The following is a 26,193-nucleotide window of genomic DNA, read 5'->3' as shown; positions in this document are numbered from 1 at the left end:
CAATAGAAGTGAAACTGCAGCAGCACAGGTTGTACAACCCTGGGTACATACTTGAGCAGCTGGCTCATACTGCTGGGACTTCTATGCTATTGTTATTCAAGCTAGCTAGATCAAAGCTAGTTCAGGTAGGTCCATGTGTGCGCAGTCATCCTTTTGATTGCCGTGTGGACATACCCATAGTCTAAGACTGTTAATGCAACCCACGGTTTTGCTGCATAGCAAACAGCTTCTATGGCTCTAATTTGTATGCATGTTTGCTCTCAAGTCTGAAATCTACAATTTTGAGTTAACATGGAGCCGTCTGGGAAGGTAGGGATGTATTTACACAAATGGGGCCTGATCTTGGAAGGTGCTGAACAGCCTCAGTTCCCATTGACTTTAATGTGAGTTGATGGATCTCAGCACCTTGCCGGAGCCAGTCCAGAATTAATTATCCTTTTTAATTAGGAAGAGAATTTTGCAAATTCTATGTTTATTCCCGCAGTCAAAGATCTTATGCGTGCACGTGTGCGAGCATACACACAGTCCAATAAGACACCCAATCAGACAATAGAGTATCCCATTATAAATAAATAACAATACACTTTCTGTTTGCAGTGAAACTTTATGCTTTAACAAGCGAAGTGATCAACGGCGAGATGCAGTTCTATGCCAGAGCCAAACATTTCTATCGGGAGGTGCCAGCGACAGAAGAGGGCATGATGGGAGATTACATTGAGCTGTCCAGTACGGACATTGAATCCTCCAGGGAATTTCTTAGGAAGTTTATTGGGGTAAGTCGTCTGCTCCCATCTTCGGCAAGAAGCAGGGCTCGTGTCATAATTCACATGCATTGTGCCCAGTCCTTCTTCAATTCTTAGGTCCTGATCCTGCAAAACACACCATGCAGGTGGACCCAAGCACTTGCACAGAACCCCAGAGTTCTACGGAGGTTAAGGGGTGGTTCTATTTGTAGGATTGGGGCCATACATAGGCAACATTCTCACTGGCTTCAGTGGGAGTTTCACCTGTGTAAATGCTACAAGGTCAGACCTAGTCTATTCAGTGAAGTAGGACATGATACAGCAAATCAGACTAATACTCCAACTAGCCCACTACCCTCCCTCTCTTGGAGCCTGTTTCTAAATGTTTCTGAAGAAGTTGTGAGATACCCCATGTGATAGGCTGGGCCTTTTTAGGGCCAGGGCTTTTTCAGAGACCTTTCCCTCTTAAAAGTCTTTCCAATTACAGGGGCACTCACTGTCTGAGTCATTCAAAAGAGTCTCTCCAGCATGGGACATGGGTTACTTGCAGGTTTAAACTAGTGTAAATGGTGGATTCTCTGTAACTTGAGGTCTTTAAACCATGATTTGAGGACTTCGTAACTCAGCCAGAAGTTAGGGGTCTGTTACAGGAGTGGGTGCGTGTAGTTCTGTGGCCTTCAATGTGCAGGAGGCCAGACTAGATGATCATGATGGTCCTTTCTGACCTTAAAATCTATGAGGCTATAGAGGTCTGGCTTGTCAATGAAGGTTAAGTATAGTTAGACCCTAGGTCAGGGCTTATCTCCAACCCCTCCCTGTTGTAGTGGGCATGTACCTGGTCTGGAGGGCCCTTGCATGTGGCAAACGTTTGCAAGCCATCTTCCTCCTAGCAGCTCTGTTGCAAGCATTGCTGCCTCTGAGGCCCAGCCACCTTCCTCTGGTTACTCCCCTTTCCAGTGACAGACTCTCCCTTTTAAGTTCATTTCCTACACATGGCACAGGCTCTGCAGGTGCACCTATTTTGTACTGGTTGAGCTCAGAGGAGCTCTTTAGTGGTTTCCTGATTGGGATAGGGGTGTGCCTATCCCACCCTCTGTTAGGCAAACATAAAATAAGCTGCCCTTAAAGAAAATTTTTTCCTAACCTCAGTCACTTAGGGACAGATTTTTAAAGATATGTAGGTGCCTAAAGATGCAGATGGGCGTCAAGGGAGATTTTCCAAAGTGCCTCACTGGGGATGTGTTCATTATCCATACTAATGTCTTAAATGTTTGTGCAACCTGCTAAGCTTTCGGCCTCAGTGATATCTCGGGGCAATGAGTTCCATGAGTTAATTAGGCTTTCTATAAAGAAGTATGTTCCTTTATCAGGTTTAAATATATTGGGATGGAAAGTGGTGGTAGTTTAACAACACAGAACAATACTACATAGCAAAGTAGGGCAGGAAGTGAGAAAGAATATTGTATCCAATAGAAACTACTGGGGGAATATGTCAGTGCAATAGAATTGCCTGAACTGGTAAATTTGTATTAGTGATCATAATAATTAATTAGTAGTAGTAGTACACTAGCACCTAGAGGTCTCAAAACAGATCAGGACCTCAGGGGCTGTACAAACACACAATAGTCCCTACCCTAAAGAGGCAAAGGATGGGAGGAAGCAATTTGTCTAAGGTCACAGAGGAAATCAGTACCAGAACCAGGAATCAAACCCAAGTCTCCTGATTCCCATAACACTAGCCAATCCACTAGACCACACTACACTTATAGTGTTAGAGGTGCTTGCTTCATATTAAATAAATGTCTCACCAATAGTCATAAAATTGCGATCAAGAGCAGCAAAATAATTTTTCACTTCAATCTTCTCATGCTGGGTAGTGTTGCAGTGGGTTTGTTCCATCTCTGATCAGCATAAAATCTGATGACTAACAATGACTTTATTCCCTTGTACTTTAAAGTTCTCTGCTGCTTTGCACTGCAGGTAGCATCATACTTTGTCTGAGAGGCCGTGGGAGCCAAGAACCCCTGCATTTAAACTTCAGCTGTGCCAGTGACTTGCTGTATAATCTCCCTAGGCCAAATTCTGCCCTTTGCTACACCCTAGGTCAGTGGTTTTCAATCTGTGGTCCATGGACCCCTGAAGGTCTGAAGGCTATGGGTATGTCTACACTACAAAATTAAGTCGAATTTATAGAAGTTGATTTTTAGGAACAGATTTTATACAGTCGATTGTGTGTGTCCCCACTAAGCGCATTAAGTCGGCGGTGTGCGTCCACAGTACCATGGCTAGTGTCGACTTTGGGAGCGTTGTACTGTGGGTAGCTATCTCACAGTTCCTGCAGTCTCTGCTGCCCATTGGAATTCTGGGTTGAGCTCCCAATGCCTGATGGGGCAAAAACATTGTTGCAGGTGGTTTTGAGTACATGTCGTCAGTCGCCCCTCCCTCCGTGAAAGCAATGGCAGACAATTGTTTTGCGCCTTTTTTCTGTATGGGTGCCATACTGCTTTCAGCAGATGGTGCAGTAGGACTGCTAACCGTCGTCATCCAACCACTACTTCTGCTGCAACTGTGCTCTCCTGCTCCCCTGGTGCCATGAATCCACCTCACAGGTTCTCTCGTCGTTCTTTATAAATATGTATTCTCGTGGCATCCCATCGTCATCCACCACTTCTGCTGCAACTCTGCTCTCCTGCTCTTGTCTTGATAGCGAATTTCTCCAGGTTGTCTGTCATGGGCTCCCAGGAACGTGTGTTTTCATCGGGAAATGTGCGCTATGTTAACCGTCATCAACCACCACTTCCGCTGCAACTCTGCTCTCCTGCAAATGTCATACCACGGCAAGCATGGAGCCCGCTCAGCTCACTGCTGCTGTTGTGAGCATTGTAAACACCTCACGCATTATCCTGCAGTATGTGCAGAGCCTGCAAAAGCAGGTGAGGAGGCGATGACAGCGCGATCACGATAGTGATGAGGACATGGATATAGACTTCTCTCAAAGCACGAGACCTGGCAATTTGGACATCATTGTGGTAATGGGGCAGGATCATGCCGTGGAACGCTGATTCTGGGCCCAGGAAACAAGCACAGACTGGTGGGACCACATAGTGTTGCAGACCTGGGATGATTCCCAGTGGCTGCAAAACTTTTGCATGTGTAAGGGCACTTTCATGGAACTTTGTGACTTGCTTTCTCCTGCCCTGAAGCACAAGAATACCAAGATGAGAGCAGTTGAATTACCTCAGTTGAATTACCATTGGGGATGTTGAAATACCTATAGTTATCCTTGGAGACCCAACCTACCCCTTAACGCCATGGCTGATGAAGCCATACACAGGCACCCTGGACAGTAGTAAGGAGCAGTTCTGCACTAATCCCCTCATTAGGGAGGAGTTCAGAAATTGATTTTAAGAGCCCTTTAAGGCCTGGTCTACACTACGATTTTAGGTCGAATTTAGCAGCGTTACCTCGATTTAAGCCTGGACCTGTCCACACAAGGAAGCCCTTTTTTTCGACTTAAAGGGCTCTTTAAATCAGTTTCTTTACTCCACCTCCGACGAGGGGATTAGCGCTGAAATTGGCCTTGCCGGGTTGAATTTGGGGTAGTGTGAACGCAATTTGACGGTATTGGCCTCCAGGAGCTATCCTAGAGTGCTCCATTGTGACCGCTCTCGACTGCACTCTCAACTTGGATGCACTGGCCAGGTAGACAGGAAAAGGCCCGCGAACTTTTGAATCTCATTTCCTATTTGGCCAGCGTGGCAAGGTGCAGGTGAGTGCAGATCTCATCAGCAGAGGTGACCATGATGGAGTCCCAGGATCGCAAAAGAGCTCCAGCATGGACTGAACAGGAGGTACGGGATCTGCTCGCCGTATGAGGAGACAAATCTGTGCTAGCTGAACTCCGTTCCAGTAAATGAAATGCCAAAACATTAGAAAAAGTCTCAAAGGGCATGAAGGACAGAGGCCATAACAGGGACGCAAAGCAGTGCCACGTGAAAATTAAGGCGCTAAGGCAAGCCTACTAAAAAACCAGAGAGGCAAAAGTCTGCTCCAGATCAGAGCCCTGAACATGCCGCTTCTATGATGAGCTGCATGGCATGCTAGAGTGTGCAGCCACCACTACCTCAGCCCTGTGCTTTGACTCCGCCAATGGAGAATCATGCAACATGGAAACGGGTTTGGGGACAAGGAAGATAGCTCACAGCAAGAAAGCAGAGAAAACAGTTTCCCCAACAGCCAAGATATGTTTTTCACCCTGGACCCACCCAAGGCGTGATCCCGGACCCTGAAGGCGGAGAAAGTGAGTGTATCTTTGTAAATATTATACATGGTTTAAAAGCAAGCGTGTTTAATGATTAATTTGCCCTGGCATTCACAGCCAGTACAGCCACTGGAAAAGTCTGTTAACATGTCTGGGGATGGAGTGGAAATCCTCCAGGGACATCTCCATAAAGCTGTCCTGGATGTACTTCCAAAGCCTTTGCAAAAGGTTTCTGGAGTGGGCGGCCTTATTCCATCCGCCATGGTAGGACACTTTACCACGCCAGTAGCAAGCGGTGTTTGGTGTTATGGCATTCAAACAACATCTCATTCATATCTTGCTCAGAGCTGCCTGCCTCAGAGTCACTGGTCACCTGTATGAAATAGTGGAAATTACCTGGTTGAAGGGACATTCGCTGTGTTCCTGTTTGGCTGTCTGGGGCTGTGCTGTTGTGCTGTGGTTGCTGTGAAACAGCAAGTGGGTGGTGGTGTTGAGGAGTGGTACATGAGCAATAATGAGTGACACAACAATACAAATGCAATGAGCAAAAAGCACATGCTGTGTATGTGAAACTGTGTTACATGAAATGTGTCTAAATAATTACACAAAACCTTAATCTGTGTTTCTTAACCACTACCTCCCTTTCTCCCACTCAGCTGAAAATTTGTCTTTTCAGAAACTGCTAAGCTCTTTGAAAGCTAAAAAATACAAAAATGCAGAAAGGCTTAAATGTTCTCTGACTCCTCCATGTCTTCAGACACGACAGAGCAGCAACAGAGCATGCAAGGTGCATAATGTCAGAGTGCAGCAGAGTGTAGTCGATGCTAGCTTCGACTTGCTAGGCTGAGTACTGTTTGTGTGGAGACACCAGAGCATTTGTAGCTGTTAAAACACGGCACACCGACTATAAAAAAATTCCTATATAAAAAATTCTATAAATACACTCTAATTTCGATAGACAAAACAAGTTCTAAAAAATGGCTTAAAAAAAGTGGACGGTGGGGTAGGTGGGACAAAAACCCCTACTTCGACCTAAACTTGTAGTGTAGACCAGGGCTATGTCTGCTATGTCCAACCATTTCCACACCTCCCTGAAATTTTTTAAAAGAAAAAAAAAAAAAAAATAAAAAAAAAAAAACAACCTAGACAACCCTAGGGAACCAAGGAATTAGTTGGAGCACTGTGTCTCTGTGTAACTGCATTAATCTACCTGACCTCTGTCTTCTGGTCATGGGAACAAACAAAGTCAAAGTCCCAACAATGTCAAAAAAAAAAAAAAAAAAGCTGACATTACTTGCTTTTTCTTTTAAATACTTTGATTCTGAATGAAATTTACCCATGTGCACAGAGCTCACCTCAGGCTTCTGCATTACTTACATCCTCCAGAAAGGACTTAAGTAGGACTCAAGGACTGCATCAAACCTGTGTGCTGCATGCACCTGTAAGAACCAGTGTCACCCCTCCTGGGATGCCTTTTTGACTTCTAATTTTTCTATATTTATATTATGCTCTTACTCCCATTATTTGTCTAGTGAAAATTCCTGGTGCTTCAAAAATCTGCAGAATTTCTCATGGGGAGTCTTGACCCTGTCACAGAATTGTATTTTTGAAATTTTACCAGATTTTCAGATCATATGCCTCCCATGTTTTTTTTTGTTGTGGATGTGGATATCTGATTGTGTGTATGTATGTTGCAGTTAGACATGTGGACTGTGACTGCAGCACAACTAGAGATGGATCTAGCTGGCTCAAGTAGCAGCAGCATGGGCAGCCAGCAGCATGGTCTCACCCAGCCTCACCCTCATACTCAAGAAACTAGCTGGTACAGTGCTACTGTAGCTAGATCAAAGAGAGAGTGTATAGAGAAAAGATCAACAACAAGTCTGACAGTTATAGGTTAGTTACACCAGTTTTTTTATTTTTAGTTTGTTTTCTTTTCTCTCTTTTCCTCTGTGCACAGAGAACAGAGCAGAAAGAGATACAGATGAAATGAGAATCTTGCAATGTTTGCAATCCTGAGATGTTTTCTTGTGTTTTGCTCTGTTTCTGTGATAGTGAGTTTGTTTATGTGGTTTTGATTTGTTTTTTATGTTCTTTTCAGATTTTTCTAATCAACACTAGGGGTTGTAAGTACTACAGGGTTATGCACTTTAAGCATGAGCTACATATAGCTAATAGCAAAGTGAATAACACTGCTGGACTGTTTGTGTCGGGTTGACTTATTGCACTGTCTACATGACTTAATTCTCCGACTTCTCTTTTCTTGTTCCAGTGAGTTACCAGATACCAGAGTTGACAGGAGAGTGATCAGATTCATTAGACCTTTAGCAGGTCTTCATTAGACCTCAGTAGATCAGCATTGATCCATTGAAAGTTTGATCCAATATGAACATACCCCATAGTCACATACACTTATGTTCACTGGCTTTCACTGGATCTGGCTCTTCTGCAAAAATCTACTTGTTAATTAACTTTTGTTATCTACTCTTAGTTAGTCAGTTAGTGCTTAGAGAGGAGTGGTCAAGTAACACAAAAACACACTACTGTGTCCACACTCACCACTATTGTAGGACTCTCTGACTAGGACTTCTGGGGACACATCCCATGGTTCTCTCTGTTCTTTGCTGCCACTTTTCCAGGAACTCTGAACTCTTGTGTGTGGGAGGTGAACTGTCCCATCTGGGGGGACAAGGAAAGGGAGGAAGGCATTGAGTGATAGATCACCAGGTACTAACACAAACACCATTTCCGGTTGTATTGTTCAGCCAGAGTCTAGTTGCAGTCAGTGACAGTGAACCCCCTGCTGACTCTGCCACTGTCAGAACCCTGGGCTGGGACCCTGTGTGGGGTAGGGTGGGCCTGATCCCTGCTGCTGCCTGCCCCTGCCCCCCCTTTGACCCACCCACACCCACCTTAGGCTGACTGAGTTGTTTTGCTCTTCTCCTGCCCCCCCCAGTCAGAGCCCTGAGACTGCTAATTCCCCTATTGGGCATTGCATTTATAGGTACAACATAATGAGAGGGCATGGCCTCCCTCTGAGACTGATGGGGAGGGATGGCCACTAACCACTACACGATGTTATTGACTCATTTGTTGGATCTGAATGCTGAAGGATAGGACATGGTCATTATTTTATTATCCAATGAATGCCAAATAGTTTGGCCTAATATTCGGTGAATAGTGAATCCAACCCAAATACTCTCATGCCCCAATCCTCTGCCTTCTCTCTGCATCCTGTTACTCCTAGAGCTGATTGAAGTCTTGTCATCAGAATGTTTTTTTGACTAACAATGGCTTTTTGACTAAAATGATTTTTTTTTGGTGTGGAAAATTTTAATTTGGGTTGAAGTTTTCCAGTTGTTAGATGACAAAATGGAAATTGAGTATTTTGCCATAAAAGTTTTCAATTCTCAGTAAAGTTTTTGGTTAGTGAATTATTTCCCCTTTTTAATTTCATGTTTGTCAACAAATTTGCATTGCAAATTTTGTAAAAAAAAATACAAACTTTGTTTTTTAGTGGAGAATATATATATATATAGTGACAAAGTCCCTCTTCTACCTTGGTGGGTCCTGCGCTTCTTGGCGGATTTGCTCACCTCAGTGATCTTCCCCTCTGGTGGAACCCACAGTCTAGATCAACTCCTCCTGTGTCTGATCAGGAGTTGGGAGGTTTGGGGGGAACCCGGGCCCACCCTCTACTCCGGGTTCCAGCCCAGGGCCCTGTGGAATGCAGCTGTCTATAGTGCCTCTTATAACAGCTGCATGACAGCAACAATTCCCTGGGCTACTTCCCCATGGCCTCCTCCAAACACCTTCTTTATCCTCACCACAGGTCCTTCCTCCTGGTGTCTGATAATGCTTGATTGTATGATAATTCCTCAATCCTCCAGCAGCACACCCTCTCAGTCTCAGCTCCTTGTGCCTCTTGCTCCCAGCTCCTCTCACGCACTTCTCTCCTCTGGCTCCTCCTGCTTGACTGGAGTGAGCTCCCCTTTTTATACCAGGGGCCCTGATTAGCCTGCCCTGATTGGTTGCAGGTGCTCCAATCAATGTAGCTCTCTCCGGTGCCTTCTAGAAAGTTCTTAATTGGCCCCAGGTGCCTTAATTACCCTGGAGCAACTGCCATTTTGGTTCCCATGGTACTAGGGATTTGCTTAGCCTGGGGCTAACATACCTGTCCCTGAGTACTTTCCTGTAGCCATCCGGCCTTGCTCCATCACAATATTTACCAGCTCTAGTTCCTCCCTCCTCACCTGCAGCTTTCCCCCTGAGACAGTAATGGAAATGTTCCTGTGTTCTAATCCCTTCTCTGTCACTGCCCTTCTCTGCATTCCTTTCCACTCCTCCAAGCCTTGAGCAGTGATGCCATGAGCCTCTGCCATGGCTGCCTGTGGTGGGCTGTATAAACTCTGCACTAACAGAGAAGGGGCTTGGGAAGATATGTGCGCTAAGGTAACCCTGCCAATCATGCATGGTAAGCAGGAAAGCTTTAAAAGAAGGAAGCTGCAGTCCACAAGGGGGAAGCCCTGAGAAGGGAGTGGCTGGAGTAGCTCCTGAAACAGCAGGAAGAATCTTCACTCCAGAAATGCTCCCAGCTCCTCAAGGAGTCCAGAGAGCTTCAGGGACAAACCCGATAGGTAAAGACTAAGGTAGCTACCCAAGCACCTCTGAAGTAAGACGGTGCCTCCGCCATGTCTGCTTTTCATTTGTAGGGCCCCTCTCCACCTGATTACCTCTTTTAATGGCAATCCGCTTACATGTTCTGATGGACAGGTCTGGGTTCTTTTGGATCCCACCACCCACTCAGTAGGGTGAATCTTTTTTCTTTTTTTGGTTATGAAATTAGTTGGCGGTGCCTCCACCCCCCTCACTCCTTCCTGGCAGGGTCACCAGGGCAGCTTGGGCGGAAAATTCTAACTACAGAGGAATCCCCACTTATTTGCCAGATAGTTGGAGACTTCCAAGAGATATAATTGTTATATTATATTAAACAGGCAACAAATACAACATAATAGGGGAAACACTATGTTTAGGGTCACCGTGCCCACACTTAAAATACCCATGTCTGGATGTAACAAATGTAAAACTAGTGTCCTGTTGGTACGCGTACCTTGCTGGGGCCCTTGATGACCTATACAATTCTCTGCAGAGGTGTAGCAGTGTGGCTGACTGGGTTCAGTACAGCCCAAAAGACCCACAAGTGGGAGGAGGTGGTGAATCCTTCCACAGGTGTAATAAGCGGTAGATTATAAAATCCTCAAACCCTCACTCCCTGGCTTGAGGACACAGTTCAGGGAGTAGAGGGTCCCCAAAACAAATTCCCTGACTAACTAAAGACAAGGCACTCACGAACTCCACAAATGATCTTCAGGGTTGAGGATGACGCTGGACGATTTCAGGGGCTGCTGTCCGCTGGCAGGGATCCTCCTCAGGCAGGAATCAGCCCTGGACTAACAGCGCTGACCATGTGGGGACTGGACTCACCAGGGGAGCTGGAGGCGAACCCAGCCTGGCTGGGGAAATTTCTCAGCAAACATAACAATTGGGAATCATCCGTGAGGAAGGAAAACCCAGCTGGGGAATCTGGTGTCAGGTCCCTAGAGGCCAGTTCTCAGGGGGAACCCTGCTTGCAGGCCTGGGACTCACCAGCTCCCCACACAGCCAGTTTGGCCTTTGCCCTGGCTGGCTCCAGCCTCTCCTCAAAATGGCTTCTCCCTCTCCTCAACTCCCTGGGAGGGGCATCTCCACTCCCTATTGGTTGCTGGGCAGACTCTGAGTTTGCCTTGGCTCCTCCTCCCTGAGCTGCCAGCAGACAGAGCTCCAGGAATCTATGTAATCTCTTTGGGGGTTACACATTGATCTTAGAATGGGCTTGTTTTGTGTTGAACCTGCACCTTTGCTTTCCCCCCACCCATAAACCAATCAGGGCCCACAAGGGCAGAACCCACTACAAGGTCTAAGAGGGTACGGCTTCTACTGGAGTAACCCTATGGTGGTAACTGGGCATGGCAAGAGTCCAGAGCCCCACTAGGGAGATGCCCCAGAGAGACTCGTTTTACACTGCCATATCCCTAAGGAGCTCCATGAGCCCCTCATTCTGCTACTTGCCAGAGCTTTTGAATATGTACATCTCCTACAGGATAGCAGCATAGGGGCTGAGATGGCTTGAGGGAACCAACCAGCAGAGTGCTTTCCATCCAAACACAGGGCTGGTCAAAAGTCTGTCTGGCAAAACTGTTTGACAATGGAAAATTGGGTTTTCAACTCAATTAAGTTCTTTTTGCTAAAAAGTGTCTGCTCTCTGTGGAAAATTTAGATTTTTTCATTAAAATACAGGGCAACCGAAATTCAGACAATTTCAGCTGAAAAGCAAAATATTTCAATATTTTGATTAAAAATGGATTGAAAAAAACTGCAGTGCCTCATGGGAACTATAGTTCAGGTGGTTCATGCTCACATTTTCCCCTATAGGTGGGCCTTCCAGGTCAGACTACATCTTCTATGATACACCACTTTCTCCCCTCTTGCTGAGGGAAGCAGGTGCCTCATAGGGAGCTGCTGGCCATCGTGCATCATGGGAGATGAAGTCTGGCCAGACAGCTCTGCCTAACAGAGACTGGGAGCATAAGGTACCCAAACTACAACTCCCATGAGGCAGTGTGGTACCATTTTCAATCAGAATGTTTTGTTTTTTTGATATTGCACTGAAAAGCCAAAAATGAATAATAATAACTAATGTTCTTTGGCTAGTGAAGAGTTCATGGGACAGGCATTCTCCATAGGCCAAGGACATTCTTAATTAGCCAAAGAACATTTGAGATGTTCATTTACATGCTGTTCACTAGGTGCATCGACAATATCTAATAGTATGTAGATTAGTAGGTACATTTACATAGGATGAGACAGTCCCCTTACAAGGAACCCTGGATAAAAGGCAGCCTAAGGAAGGAGTTTTGTGACCCTAACTTCTCTGATGTGAATTTCCATGTGGCCTACTAGCAAGTCCTTACAGGCTGGGGACCGACTGGCTAAATGGCAGTTTGGCAGAATAGGGCCTGTGGATTACAGTGGATGAGAAGCTGGATATGAGTCAGCATAGAAGAAGGCTAACGGCATATTGGGCTGCATTAGTAGGAGCATTGCCAGCAGATCGAGGGAAGTGATTATTCCCCTCTATTCAACACTGGTGAGGCCACATCTGGAGTATTGTGTCCAGTTTTGGGCCCCCCACTACAAAAAGGATGTGGCCAAATTGGAGAGAATCCAGCAGAAGGCAACAAAAATGATTAGGGGGCTTGGGCACATGACTTATGAGGATTGGTTGAGGGAACTGGGCTTATTTAGTCTGCAGAAGAGAAGAGTGAGGGGGTGGGATTTGATAGCAGCCTTCAACTACCTGAAGGGGGGTTCCAAAGAGGATGGAGTTAGGCTGTTCTTAGTGGTGGCAGATGACAGAACAAGGAACAGTGGTCTGAAGTTGCAGTGGGAGAGGTTTAGGTTGGATATTAGGAAACACTATTTCACTAGGAGGGTGGTGAAGCACTGGAATGGGTTACCTAGAGAGGTGGTGGCATCTCCATCCTTTGAAGTTTTTAAGGCCCAGCTTGACAAAACCCTGGCTGGGATGATTTAGTTGGTGTTGGTCCTGCTTTGAGCAGTGGAGTTGGACTAGATGACCTCCTGAGGTCCCTTCCAACCCTGAGATTCTATGATTCTGTTAATGATTAGATCTGGTCTGATGAATGCATCAGTAAAAAGTTATGATAGAACTGGTTGGAAAACAGGGATTTTTCCTGTGGAAAATTTTGGGTTTACCCTGTGCAGGACCGAGACACACTCTTGCAAGCATGGTCAGATTAATCTTCAGAAATGGACAAAGCAGGACAAGTTGAGTGAGTGGCTGTGGGTGAGATCTTTCCAGGCCTCTATGTTTATTCTACAGCTACTTCATGTAATTAGATGCACAGCCGGTATATTTATAGCCATGATGTCGTCCTTGGGACTGTCCTTTGACCTTAATAATCTGCTGAATTAATCACTGAAAGGGGGCCCAAGAAGTGATGATATACACGCCTCTGACATGATTTATTCTTAGTCTTGTTAGAGGAGGTTGTTTAATAAGCTGATAGAACCAAATCCTTCCTTGATGTATCTTTCTTGAAAGGTATGGAGTTACAGCAGGGATGACCTTGGCCCTTAGCTTTCATTTCAACACTGAGTTACATAGGAGAGGGGAGAAGGTGTTTACATTTGTCTCCAATGTGTTTTCTTTAAAGATAAATTAGCTTGGAGGAGTTCCAGTCTCACAGTTAATGCCTGCACACTGCTAAAATTCCCGTTTTACAGCAAAACAGCTTATTCTTAAGAGCCCTTGTATAGCTAGAATAGAAGCTGCTGCTATAATTTAGCGAGAAATACATCTATTAGAAAAATCGTTTTTCAGCAGCTCATTGTTACTTTCTCATACACACACCTTTTGGTGCTGAGATTGATCATGTCCAATCTCTGTACAGATATGATGTTTTTTAAAAAATGTTCAGCAAAATCAATTTGTCCATTTTTTAATTCTATGTATCGGGGATGGCGGGATACATTTTCCCCATACGATTCAGTCCTTTGGGTGGTCAGAACTAAACCATGCCTGTATTGCCTTTGTTTAAGCACAGCATTTTTGCAGAGATTAAATGTATGCTTAAATCTACTGTTAAGGTTTAGCTGTCTTCAGAGGACCATGGGGTGGGTTAGTTTTGGTGGATGGTGGTGTGAATAGCTGAGAACTGAACTTGCAAGGACTTTATGAAATGGGTGAATGTTTTAGAAAGACTAAGGACACATGAAAACATTATGTTCACCATTGTGCCAGGCAAAAGACTCCCTGCTTTGTAGGAATGAGCACAGGTCTGGGACTTAGGCGGTCCAAAGTTCTAGTCTATTGTCAGGGAGGGACATGTCTCCCTCCAACATTTTACTATCCCATTGATGGACAAGGTGGGTGAGGTAATATATTTTATTGAACCATCTTCTGTTGGTGAAAAAGACAAGTTTTTGAGTTACACAGGACTCAAAAGCATGTCTCTTTCACCAGCAGAAGTTGGTCCAATAAAAGATATTACCTCATCCACCTTGTTTCTGTAATATCCTGGGACTAACACAGCTACAACAACACTGTAAATATCCTGTTGATGGTCATTTGTGGCCAATCTTGTCAGCTAACTTGATTCTTCCCAATCATGCCTGAACATGATAAAGTGCTATAATGTAGACAAGCCCCCACAGGGGAACTTGATAGAGTCATTCAAAGTTAAGAGTTTAGTACAAGACCCTGTCCCACTGACCAAAACCAAAAAGGCATGCCATGAAGTTAATGACCAGTAAATGCAGGCCACCTGTGAAACTCCCTGCCACTGGGGATCACAGAGTTAATCATCTGGATAATTTTCAGTCTGGTAATGATATTTTTAGGTTTGCATGTTAAGCTTAGTCAGAGCTCATGCATTAGACTGTAAGCTGATTGCAGCAGGGGACAGGGGAGAATTTCCATCTGTGCTGACACTACCATCAAATTCTGTACAGCACTGCAAAACCGACTATGTGCACAATGAGGCGTTTCCTTTTCACTGTCCACTATACAATTGTGATGGAGGCAAGAAAGTGGATTTGATGGACTAATGGTGTGATCCAATGATCCTCCTGGTAATGCTATTCCCGGCTTTTAAATGGTTTTCTTGTACTCCGCAGGGTCCTGGGAAAGCTGGCACTGAGCGTGCCCTCGACTGTGGTTCTGGGATTGGACGGGTCACTAAGCATGTCCTCTTGCCAGTTTTCAAGAGTGTGGAACTGGTGGATATGATGGAGAATTTTCTGGCTGAGGCCCAGAACTATTTACAGGGCAAGAAAGACAGAGTAAAGATGTACTATTGCTACAGCCTCCAGGAATTCACTCCAGCCCCCCAAAAATATGATGTCATCTGGATACAGTGGGTTTCAGGTTAGCTCACCATGAATTTATATATATGTAATGAACCATACATATATTGCATTAAAATACATGTTCAAAGAATGTTGAGGTTGCAATCAGGTACTCAAAAGTTAGGAAATGCCTGAGTTAAGGTTGCCCGGGCCTGGGCACTGGCAGAGGTGGGGCATTGAGAACACAGGAAATACAGTTTCCTTTTTTTCAGTTCTAGTGCACCATAGCAGTCCCCAGCTGCCAGGAGGAGCAACTGCAGGAAAATACTGCTGCACCCCTGCAGCCCTGGAAAGGAGCATGCTCAGTCACTGTGGGTATGGCACATTGTAGTCTGGTCATCATGTTTATTATGGTAGTGCCTAAGGACCAAGCAAAATGGAGCTCCATTGTGTTAGGTGCTGTACAAACACAATGCATTAGATGGTTTTCACCCTGAAGAACTTACAATTAAAATAGACCAGACAGACACAGGGTCAGGGAAGGGGTAGAACACTCCAGCAGAGTGAACAATGGGATGGTAGAAAATGTCATGTTAGTTCCACAACCTTTTTTTTTTCTTTGGTGGGTGTACTTAGGAGGTGGATCAGCTGAATGGAAAGAGGAGGGAAAGGAAGAGGGAGTGAGGGGGACAGGTCGGGGAGGAGATGGCAAGAGGGTCTTTTTTGGAGTGAAGCTGAGTAGAAGAGACTGGCTGATCCTCCTGCCTCAATCGGAGTAGGGCAGAGAAAGCCACAATGTTTTACAGTTTTGGCTGGAATGTCCAAAGGTCCCTGCTGTGGCTGCTTCTGTTCCTATAACATGAGCTGCCTGAAGATGGAGCAGGCTCAGTGCAGATGGACTCTGCAGAGAAGTTAGCCGCCAAATTTCACGTTCCTGGAGGTATTAAGCTAGGCCGTCCTCAAGCACCCTCGCAAGGAAGGAAGGTGCCCTGCAGACACCTGGCCTTAGTTTCCCTCCCAACTAGGTTGACCAGATGTCCCGGTTATATAGGGACAGTCCCAATATTTGGGGCTTTCTCTTATATAGGCGCCCATTCCCTGTCCCAGTTTTTTCACACTTGCTCTCTGGTCACCCTACTCCCAACACTCCTTCAACACTCTCTTGGGCTGAGAACACCCTTGTCATGGAGTAATTTATCACTATACATGTCTCAAAGGCATATAGCAAGTCCCATATCGTAACTCCAAATACCTCTGGCTCTACTGCCTTTTGTCACTCACTTCTCCCTCGGTCCCCAATGCAAACAGCCACTCACCCTGGGGTTAGGGAAGGGCTCACACCCCATCTGGGTTCTTTCCTTGCTCTGTGTATGGGACTGAAACCACAGGGCCCTCTAGGCCTTCCTTCACCCCAGCACTCACAGAGATTGGCAGGTAATGTCCTCACTACTGCTCTGCAGGCCCGTGGCTTCCATCAGCCTCTGTTCTCTCCCTCTTCCCTGCCCCTCCTTATACTGGACAATGGCCACAAGAGCACTCCCTGGGGCTCTGGAGTTCCCACCACCCAGGACCCCCTACTTCTGGCCTGTCTCTCTCTCCTCCCTGGCTCTGAAGCCTCCTTATATGTCTTCTGACCCCAGGTGCTACCCTGCCCTCTAGTCAGGGCACACCTATTTAGTCATAGGACTGAGGCCCTCTCCCTTAAAGGGGCTCATGCTATGGTGTGAATTCCATTAAAGGGGCCAGTTCAATTGGTGGTATAGGCAAGCATATAGCTGCCTTCCAACCTGTTGATCTGAGTTTGATTCCTGACCAATGCAGCAGTGTGGCTTTACCAAGGGTCATGGTGGATTCTCCATCACTGACCATCTTTACATCAAGACTGGATGTTTTTCTAATGGATCTGCTCTAAGAATTATATTGGGGAAGGTCTCTGGCCTGTGTTATACAGAAGGTCAGACTAGATGACCACGATGGTCCCTTGTGGCTTTGGAATCTCTATGAATCTATGAAAAACCCTGTGACTCTGGTTCACAGCATGGGCGCACTAGAGCTTTGTAACTAAACATTTGTTCTTGTTTTTAAACATGGGGGGAAAAATCAGATTTTTCCCTAAACTTGGTTTTGGAAACGGCTGAATCATTTTTGCAGAAACTTAAAACAAAAACAAAAAAATTCTCTATGAGGCAGACACATGACATGGACTGTTTGAACCCAAATGGTTACATTTGGCAAAGTTCGAAGCAACTGAAAACAGGATCTTATAATGGAAACTCTTACGCTAGTTTAAGTATAGATGGCTCTATCAGCTGGACCTATGACACAAGTGATGGTGTTATTATCTTATCTGCAAATGCTGTGGAGTGAACCGTGCTTGCCAGGAAAAGAAGCCATGGAGTCACACTTCTCAAATATCTGCTGTGTGTGAAATAAAGAGGCAGTAAGGTTGTCAAACTCTTTGGATCATCCAGCTTCAAGTGCCCCTACTGGCAGCTGAGTGCAACAAGAAAATGGCAAATTCAAGGGTGTCCTTAACTGCTTAGGGCCAAATCAAAAGCACAAGCCTGGGACATTAACATGCTAGCTACCATGTCCCATCCCAAATCTGAGCACAGTTAGAAATGAAAGCTGTAGGGAGAACAACGTGGCTCATGGGGCAGGGAATCTAGATCCACTTCATTCTAAATGGGAACATGGCATGACTGTGAGCGTTTTATGAGAAGATTTGCTAAATGAAACAAAATGAAGTAGGTTTAATCACATTGATTCATGTTTATGGAATGGGAAGTGACCTGTTTCAGATCATCTCATACACTTGATGGTTGGGTGATTTCGGTGCATTTGGTGTACCCTTGCGTGTGCACAATTAGCTCTTTAAAAACACCTGCAATGACATGTTGACCCAACAGCTTGCTCCCAAGCCACAACATCTGAGAGGCTAAGGCCTAGTCTACACTAGAAAAGGTTTGGTAGCATTGCTATACCAAACCTTCCTAGTATGGATGCAGCTTATACCAGCAAAAGAGTGATGGTATAAGGAAGAAAACCCAGTGTCCTATGAGTCCGTCTCCTGCTCTCATCTTGAGAAACACTTCTATTAGTTACTTTGTCTCAAATAAGTGGAGTATAAATAAGCTGATGAAGTCAAGATCCAGCTGAGATTAGTCCAATCAGATGGCACTGGAATGGTGAACCACAACTCATTTCAGTCTCTTCACCTATAGGTTACCTGACGGATAAAGATCTCCTGGAGTTTCTTATCCGGTGTCAAAATGGCTTGAAGGATAATGGCATTGTCATTCTCAAGGACAACATGGCCCGGGAAGGCTGTATCCTGGACCCATTGGACAGCAGCGTGATCCGAGACCTGAGCATCCTCCAGAGCCTCGTTGAGAAAAGTGGGCTCACCATCCTGCAGCAGGAGAGGCAGAAGGGCTTCCCTGAGCAGTGTGTCCCCGTCTGGATGTTGGCCATGCAGAAGGACCCTGGCCTACCCTGAAAGGGGGTGTGCGTGGATATGAAGCCACTGAAACATGACTGATGCTCAGGACTTGCACTGAGAGGAAGAAGAGAAAATGTCTGCTAAAATCCCACTATTAGTGTAGCTCTACTACTACAGCTACAGGGCTCTGCCGCCGCCGAATGATCATGAGAGTAACTGCACCTGAACCAGGGCATGCCAGCAATTACCCTGTTCCCAAAACCAGGCTGCCTCGTCTTCACATCTTCTACCAATAGGCCTCCTTTCTGTGAGATTTCTATTGTATCTAAAGGGATACAACTCATCTGTGAGAAAATAATTAGGCTAAAGCTTTCCAAAGTGACCTGAGACTCTCAGATTTTGGGTGCCCCACATGAGATGCCATAACGAAGCTTGTTTTTTTCAGAGGATGGATGCTCAGCTCTTCCTGGAAATCAGGGCCCCTTAAGAAGATTCAAGTTGGACATATACATTACTTCTCTTCTGAAAATCTCGGTTTAACTCCATATCTGTGTGGCTAATAATACCTTAGATTATTGGAACTGAAAATGTCAGGAGTGTCTAATCTATTTACTGTCAGTTATGCTGTTTATTTATTTATTTTTGCCTTTCACTCAGGTTGGATGGTGAAACTAATCTGGTCAATTTCATATTTTTAAGTCAATTTCACTTCCTTCTTCCCCTGCCCTACAAGGATGCTGTTATATTAGGATTCTCAATACTTCTGGGGAAAATGTCAATGACAAAGATCTACATTGTAAAAAGCTGTTTGCATTGAAAACTTTGCGAAATGGTTTCTATGAGTATTAAGTTGCGGAAAACATTTGTTTTAAAACCAAAGCTACATCACAGCAGAAACTACTTGGGAGACTCCCCTCATGATTCATACAACCATGAGGTCCTTTCTTTCCCACTGTTGTGGGTTTCATTGAGAGGCCGGCAGGCCTAGTGGGCAGGTCGTGGCCTGTCAATTTCTCTGTGCCCCCAAAGTTAACCCACATGTACTGGGTTGGTATGTAGGGGGACCAGCCCACCATCTCCATCAGGTCCCAGCCCAGGGCCCATGGGGTAGAGGTGTGGAACATGTTGATCACCTCTTCCTGGTGCACTTGACTAGTCTTCCTTGGGATGCTTCCTACCTCCCTGCTCTCTATCTGGTTTGGTGTATAGACACAGCCCACTTTCTCCCCAACAGGGGTTCCCAGTCAGTGAACTAAGCACTTCGCAGCTCTCTTGGTAGTGTCCAATTATTCTCCCTCTGCAGAGAGTGGGGGAAGCCTCTACCCTCCTGGTTGAGTCTAAGCCACAGTCCAGTCCCTCTCCCATGGATCACTTTGTCCCTAGAAACTTCAAATTTTCTTCCTCCCTTTGAACAGCCTCCCTGCTTGACTATCTGAGTCCTCTTTTGAGCAGGGACAGGGTCCACTTGGCCCAGTACTGCTCCATCAGTCTCTGTGGGAGGGTGTCTCTAAATCCCATCACACCCATATTCAAAACAAGTCTGACATGATATGCAGGGCTAATGGCATTTCAAGGAGCGTTAACAGTGAGGCTAAGGGATATTACTAGTACAATATTGAACTAATTAACTGTACTAAGCTACGGAGGATGTTACTTTAACCCAAAGGCATCTATGATTTATATTTAAACAGCTTGGGTTTGACATTACTAGTAATCATATATCCCCTCTCCTCTGTGCTATCCAGAGATTATACACAGAACAGCTTCTTGTTTCACTTACACAAGCACAAGGAGAGCTGTGTGGAGGACAGAAGTTCTAGTTCATGAAGGATTTTGAATTTTCAAAATTTGGCTTCATTACGAATCGGAGTGAAAACTGAACATTTCAGAATTCTCCACCAAATAAAATTCCTGGGAGAAAAAATTGGTTCAGGTTGATCAAAACATTTCATTTTGACAAAACATTTCGATCTTGCCTTTTATTATATTATAATAGTGAATAAAAAATGTCAAAGTGCAAAGTCATTTCAAAATGAAAAATAATAATTTTTGTTTACCTGGTTTTCTTCCAAAATGAAATTCCAGCAAAATCAGCCTGATTTCATGAAGCCTTTCAATTTTGATGGCGCTGCATTGTCCGACAGACTGTTGGGTCTCTGTCAAATATTATCAAGAGTCAGATTAACCCCATATAGTGCTCTGGAGCCAGTGGGTTTAGCAAAGCTCCTTTGGGTGTGTGTCTGTTCAGTTGTATTTTTAAATAAAAGTACCTCATGTCATTCTTCCATAATAAACCCTCAGATCTTATTTAATTGCATAACTCAGTGGTTCTAGAAATATGATCACCTTTGTGTGTGGACTCATCTGTTTGTACAAGATGGCTTCTTATATCAGTCCTTAGCTATAGTTGTGTGCTCTGTGCCCTCCTGCTATTTCTGGCATTAAGGGACACACAGCCTTGGTGCTTCGGTGAACATTCTGGAATATCATATGACACAACTGCTTGTAGATCGCTTGGCACTTCTAGATCACAGTGCCACATGACACAGCTGCTTCTAGAATGTGTTGGTAAATTCTTCCATTTTAGTAATTTGGTGGCAGAAGATTAGAGAAGTAGAGAATGTTCCAGAAAAACAGAGCTGAATAGTCAAAGTCTGGAAGTTTTGCCCTGAGAGTTAGAGGGTCTTAGTGATCTTTTCATTCTCATGAGACTGCTAACAAATGCACCACCTGTGGTAGTGGTTGGTTAGACATAGAGATATATGTAGCGTCCTCATTGTTCTCCATCAGGTGACAGTCCCTATGTGTATTCCTCTATGGGTGAGCATTTTTACTAGCTGTTTTCAGTGTGTCCTCATGTGCCAAGCCAAGGGCAAAAGGTGAGGTGCAAATCACCTGCCTCTCCAGTTCCTTCTACTGATCATGGCAGCTTTGCTAGTGTTCCCACTTAGATTCTTGCCTTTCCCATAAATAGTTTACCTTTAGGTAGTTTAGAAGCATTTTGGTACTTGGGGGCGCTCCCACTCTGTTACTTCCTCACCTCCATATGGGGTTCTTGCTAAGCCTAAAATCCTGGGCTTCAAATCCTCTGTGGACTGCCCCCAGGTCTTCCCAGTGAGTGATCCTCACAACTCGTGCTTATATTGCCTTGGAGAATCTCATGTTCCCTCCAAGTGCAATGTTTGCTATTTGTTTCTACTTCGAACCCGGCAGTGCTGAGAGCTCTGGCTCTAAATGGAGCTGCTGATGAGGCCCCAGTCTGACCATAGATCATCTGACCCCCTCTACATCAGCAGGAGGTACCCAGCACTGTTCTTCCTGACAAGAAGCTCTTGAGTGCCAGCTGTCAGAGACCAGGACTAAGGAGGAGGGTAAAAACAAACATGCCTGTAAGAAATGGGAGACATCTTCTTCCAAGGCCTCTGAGAAAAGGATTGCCTCCTTCCACCTTCTAAATCAGGTGACACTTTGCACCCTGGGATGGGTGTGTCCGGAGCAAAGGAGGAGCCTGGGTCCAAACCACCTGTACTGAGGGCCAAGAGCACCTGAAACATCCAGCTGTGGAAGGGGAGGGCCAGGCCCACCCCAGCAAAAAAGAAAAGAGAGCAATCACCGGCTGCGTCCACGGTACTGCACTACAGCGGGAAGGAGGACTCGGCAGTACTGACATTCACTGCCTGACCAAAACTGGCACTGTTGGCTCCACCAAAGAGGCAGAAATCCCACCCGCTCCCCACCAGCTAGACCTGGGTACACTGCCCTGGAGACCCTAGCTTTTTATTCAGAGTCGCTGAGAGTTGAGGAACTGGTGGTCCCTAGGGAGATACCCACACTGTCGGTGCACCATTCACCAGTGCCACCTGCCAGCCAAGGTATCACAAGGCATACGGCACCAACAGCTCTGCCAGTGGAATACGAAGAGTCCTACTCTGGTGAGCTGGTGGCTGGGACTAGGCCTCCTCTGCCTGTTCTGAGGCATGACATGAGCCCCATCAGGGGTTCCAGCATCTCCAGGGTACCTACACCCTCCCACAGGGCACATTACAGGGTTGGGGACCAATGTTACCCTCCCTCTTGGCACCACCTCCTTACCCTTATGATTCCATTCACAGACCCTACTGTGGTTCTTGGGATCCTTCAGAGGATGTGAAGCAGAGAGGAAGGAGGGCGGGTAGTGGAATACCCATAGGGACCGTGCATATCAAAGAACTCCAGTTTCTGTAAGGTATGTAGCCTTTCTATGTGCTTCACGTGAGCCCTGAAAGTGGGAGAGGGCGCACCAGTCAAGTGGTAATAACATTAGTTGTCAATAAAAGAGGAATATTGAAAAGAGCCTTAATAATGAGTGCAAATCCCAGGGATAGACACTCTGCTGGAATCCCCAATGCACTACGTGTCTGTGCAGCACGTGTCTGAATAGTGTGGAATTTCTGCAATTGTGGGAGAGCCATTTTGTAGAAGTAAAAAAGAAAACAGTTAAATGTCACCCTAAGCTATTGCGTGGTGTCACAGTGCAGCAAGGGTAGTCAATTATTTTTCATCAAGGTCCAAATTTCTTGGTTGAGGTCCAGCTCTGATGCTGCAGAGCCTTGCCTATGTCCCTATTCCCCCTTCCTTCTCATTTCCCATTCCCCATTTTCCCTATTCCACGTCTTCCTTCTTAGCAGGCCCAAATATACCTGCAATGCACGCCTACAATCCCCACCCCTTACAACTTACGGTCATGTTCCATTTTGGGTCTGGGGTCTTCATCCCACCCCTTTTGTACCCCATGGGAGGGGTAAGGAGTGAGGTTGTGCTGCAGTCAGGGATGGGCATTTCTTCGGTCTTTTAGTGTTTTATACCTCCCCCCCAAGCCCCTTTGCCCCTCCCGACTGGTTGCTTGACTTTGCCTTGAGATACAGGTTGAGGCAGTCTTTAAGTGTGCACTCAAGTAACACTTTAACTGCTTTATCTGTTCCCATGTACTAACAAATCCATCTGACTAGGCAGAAGCAACATACACAGTCTTTGTCCTTTGGTTACACATATTAGTATAGGAGTATCAAAAAGTCAAACCCAAACTCTATCCAGGGGTGGCTCCAGGCTCCAGCACGCCAAGCACGTGCTTGGGGCGGCATGCTGCGGGGGGCGCTCTGCCGGTTGCCAGGAGTGCAGCAGGCGGCTCCGGTGGACCTCCCACAGGCGTGCCTGCGGAGGGTCCGCTGGTCCCGCGGCTCCGGTGGAGCATCCGCAGGCATGCCTGCGGGAGGTCCACCGGAGCCGCGGGACCAGCGGACCCTCCGCAGGCAAGTCTGCGGGAGGTCCACTGGAGCCGTGGGACTGGCGACCGGCAGAGTGCTCCCCACGGCGTGCCACCATGCTTGGGGCGGCGAAATGGCTAGAGCCACCCCTGACTCTATCCCAGGCTAAGAAACAGACCTATATACTAACATAAAGACAGACATCATTATCTGTGAAATACATTTCTTTTTGGTAAAAATGTATTGTGTTTTGTACTTGATTTTTCTCTGAATTTCCAGAATACACAGACAAACACACCTGCTTCCAGATCTTCATAGGCCTGGTCTACACTAGGACTTTAATTCGAATTTAGCAGCGTTAATTCGAATTAACCGCGCACCCGTCCACACCAGGAAGCCATTTAATTCGACATAGAGGACTCTTTAGTTCAAATTCTGTACTCCTCCCCGACGAGGGGAGTAGCGCTAAATTCGACATGGCTATGTCAAATTAGGCTAGGTGTGGATGCAAATCGAACTTAGTAGCTCTGGGAGCTATCCCACACTGCACCACTCTGTTGACACTCTGGACAGCAGTCCGAGCTTGGATGCTCTGACCAGCCACACAGGAAAAGTCCCGGGAAAATTTGAATTCCTTTTCCTGTCTGGACAGTTAGAATCTCATTTCGTGGTTGGACATTGGGGCGAGCTCAGCAGCACTGCAAGCAATGCAGAGCTCTCCAGCAGAGGAGTTCATGCAATCTCTGAATAGAAAGAGGGACCCAGCATAGACTGACCGGGAAGTCTTGGATCTGATCGGTGTGTGGGGCGAGGAGTCTGTGCTTTCGGAGCTGCGCTCCAACAAACGGAATGCAAAGACCTACGGGAATGTCTCCAAAGTCATGAGAGACAGAGGATACAGGCGGGATGCAACGCAGCGCCGCGTGAAAATCAAGGACCCCAGACAAGGCTACCAAAAAATCAAAGCGGCAAATGGACGCTATGGAGCCTGCCACCACTGCCCCACCAGTGACCATGGACTCTGACGATGGGACAGTGTTGACGGCCAGTTCCTCGGCGATGTTCGCGGACGGGGAAGATGAGGAAGGGTTTGTGGATGACGAGGCAGGCGACAGCGCTTACAACGCTGGTTTCCCCGACAGCCAGGATCTCTTCATCACCGTCACGGAGAGCCCCTACCAACCCTTCCCGGCCGTTAACCCAGACCCTGAATCAGGGGAAGGATCAGTCGGTAAGTGCTTTAAACATCTAAACTTTTATTATTAATGGAACAGGAATCTGAACTATGTGTAAAGGAGGTCTCTATATATATGGGGATAGAACAGAAATCCTCCTGGGAGATCTCCACGAAGCTCTCCTGGAGGTAATCGAAAAGCCTCCGCAGGAGGTTCCTGGGGACAGCTGCCTTATTGGGTGCTCCATGGTAGCACACCTTTCTGCGCCAGGCTTTCATGAGGTACTCAGGGAGCATTGCCTCCCCGAGCACAGCTGCATAGGCCCCTGGTTTGTGCTGGCTTTCACGCAGCATGCACTCTCTATCTCCTTCAGTGACCCTCCTCAGGGCGATCTCGCTCGGCGACTCCTGCATCTAATTAGGAAAATTACCGTAATGTTACGCCTGGTCCAAAGTATTTTTAAAAAATCTCCGGACAGACAGCGTAGCAGAGAGTCGGCACGCTGCTGCGTGACAAGCGTAACGGAAAGCCAAAGAATCAAATGGACGCTCATGGAGGGAGGGGGGGGGGAGAATGAGGACCCAAGCTATCCCACAGTTCCTGCTGTGTCCGAAAATCATTTGCATTCTTGGCTGAGCTCCAAATGCTTCTAGGGTCAAACACAGTGTCCGCGGTGGTTCAGGGCATAGCTCGTCAATGTACAGCCACCCCCACCCCCAGAAGGAAAAGGGAAAGAAATCGTCTCTTGACTCTTGTAAATGTCACCCTATGTGTACTGAATGCTGCTGGTAGACGCGATGCTGCGGCACGCTACGGTAGCATCCTCGCCCCCCTTCCCCCGCCTCATGGGTGACTGACGGTGCAAAATGACTGGTACCCATCCTCATCATCAGCCTTGCGATAGATGGTGTAGTGCAATAGGACTGCTACCTGTCCTCGTCATCAGCCCATAAGTAGACGGCCTGCTAACCGTCTTCATCATAGCAACAGGGGGCTGAGCTCCATCAGCCCCCACCCTTCATGTGTAAAGAAAAGATTCTGTACTGCCTGGACTATCATAGCAGCTGGAGGCTGCCTTACCCTCATTTCATTTCCCTAACAAGTCACTGTTTCTTATTCCTGCATTCCTTATTACTTCAGCATACAAATGGGGGGACACTACAACGGTAGCCCAGGAAGGCTGGAGGAGGAGGGAAGCAACAGGTAGGGTTGTTGCAGGGGCACCCCCTGTGAATGGCATGCAGCTCGTCATTCCTGCGGGATCTGACACAGAGCGGCTGTGCTCTGTAGTTCTCTGATACACTGCAACCCTAGTACAGTTGCCCCATATTCTAGGCGGGACTGTTTCTATTTTTAGATACCATAAAGGAGGGATTGACTCAGGGAGTCATTCCCAGTTTTGTCTTTTGCGCCCCCGGCT

The 26,193-nt window shown here is 46.3% G+C and overlaps 1 protein-coding gene and 2 long non-coding RNA genes across 13 annotated transcripts in view; 2 read left to right on the top strand and 1 right to left on the bottom strand.

Moving 5' to 3' along the window:
• Positions 1-20,265, top strand: part of METTL11B (methyltransferase like 11B) — a 62,181-nt gene extending 41,916 nt beyond the window's left edge. For 9 of the 10 annotated variants that reach the window (XM_039484263.1, XM_039484262.1, XM_039484258.1 and 6 more), the window contains 3 exons: positions 598-773; positions 14,743-14,992; positions 18,138-20,265. In XM_039484263.1, coding sequence (XP_039340197.1) covers positions 639-773; positions 14,743-14,992; positions 18,138-18,412 — 660 coding nt within the window. In that variant the 5' untranslated portion in view covers positions 598-638 and the 3' untranslated portion in view covers positions 18,413-20,265. Of the gene's footprint in view, positions 1-597; positions 774-14,742; positions 14,993-18,137 lie in introns of those variants that run through there. The other variant, XR_005583617.1, reaches the window with a different exon arrangement.
• On the bottom strand, positions 589-20,858 carry LOC120370100. Its single transcript, XR_005583618.1, has 3 exons — positions 20,702-20,858; positions 20,413-20,511; positions 589-869 (listed from the first exon to the last, which is right to left on the bottom strand). It is a non-coding gene; the product is annotated as an uncharacterized LOC120370100 (long non-coding RNA).
• Positions 20,391-26,193, top strand: part of LOC120370101 — a 19,419-nt gene continuing 13,616 nt past the window's right edge. For both annotated transcript variants that reach the window (XR_005583619.1, XR_005583620.1), the window contains exons 1-2: positions 20,391-21,175; positions 22,468-22,580. This is a non-coding gene — a long non-coding RNA (uncharacterized LOC120370101). The remainder of the gene's footprint in view (positions 21,176-22,467; positions 22,581-26,193) is intronic.

The sequence above is a fragment of the Mauremys reevesii genome, linkage group 8, assembly GCF_016161935.1.
Source record: "Mauremys reevesii isolate NIE-2019 linkage group 8, ASM1616193v1, whole genome shotgun sequence".
Taxonomy (NCBI): domain Eukaryota; kingdom Metazoa; phylum Chordata; order Testudines; family Geoemydidae; genus Mauremys; species Mauremys reevesii.
Note: the sequence above shows the minus strand (reverse complement) of the source record. Positions and strands in the feature narration are given on the sequence as shown.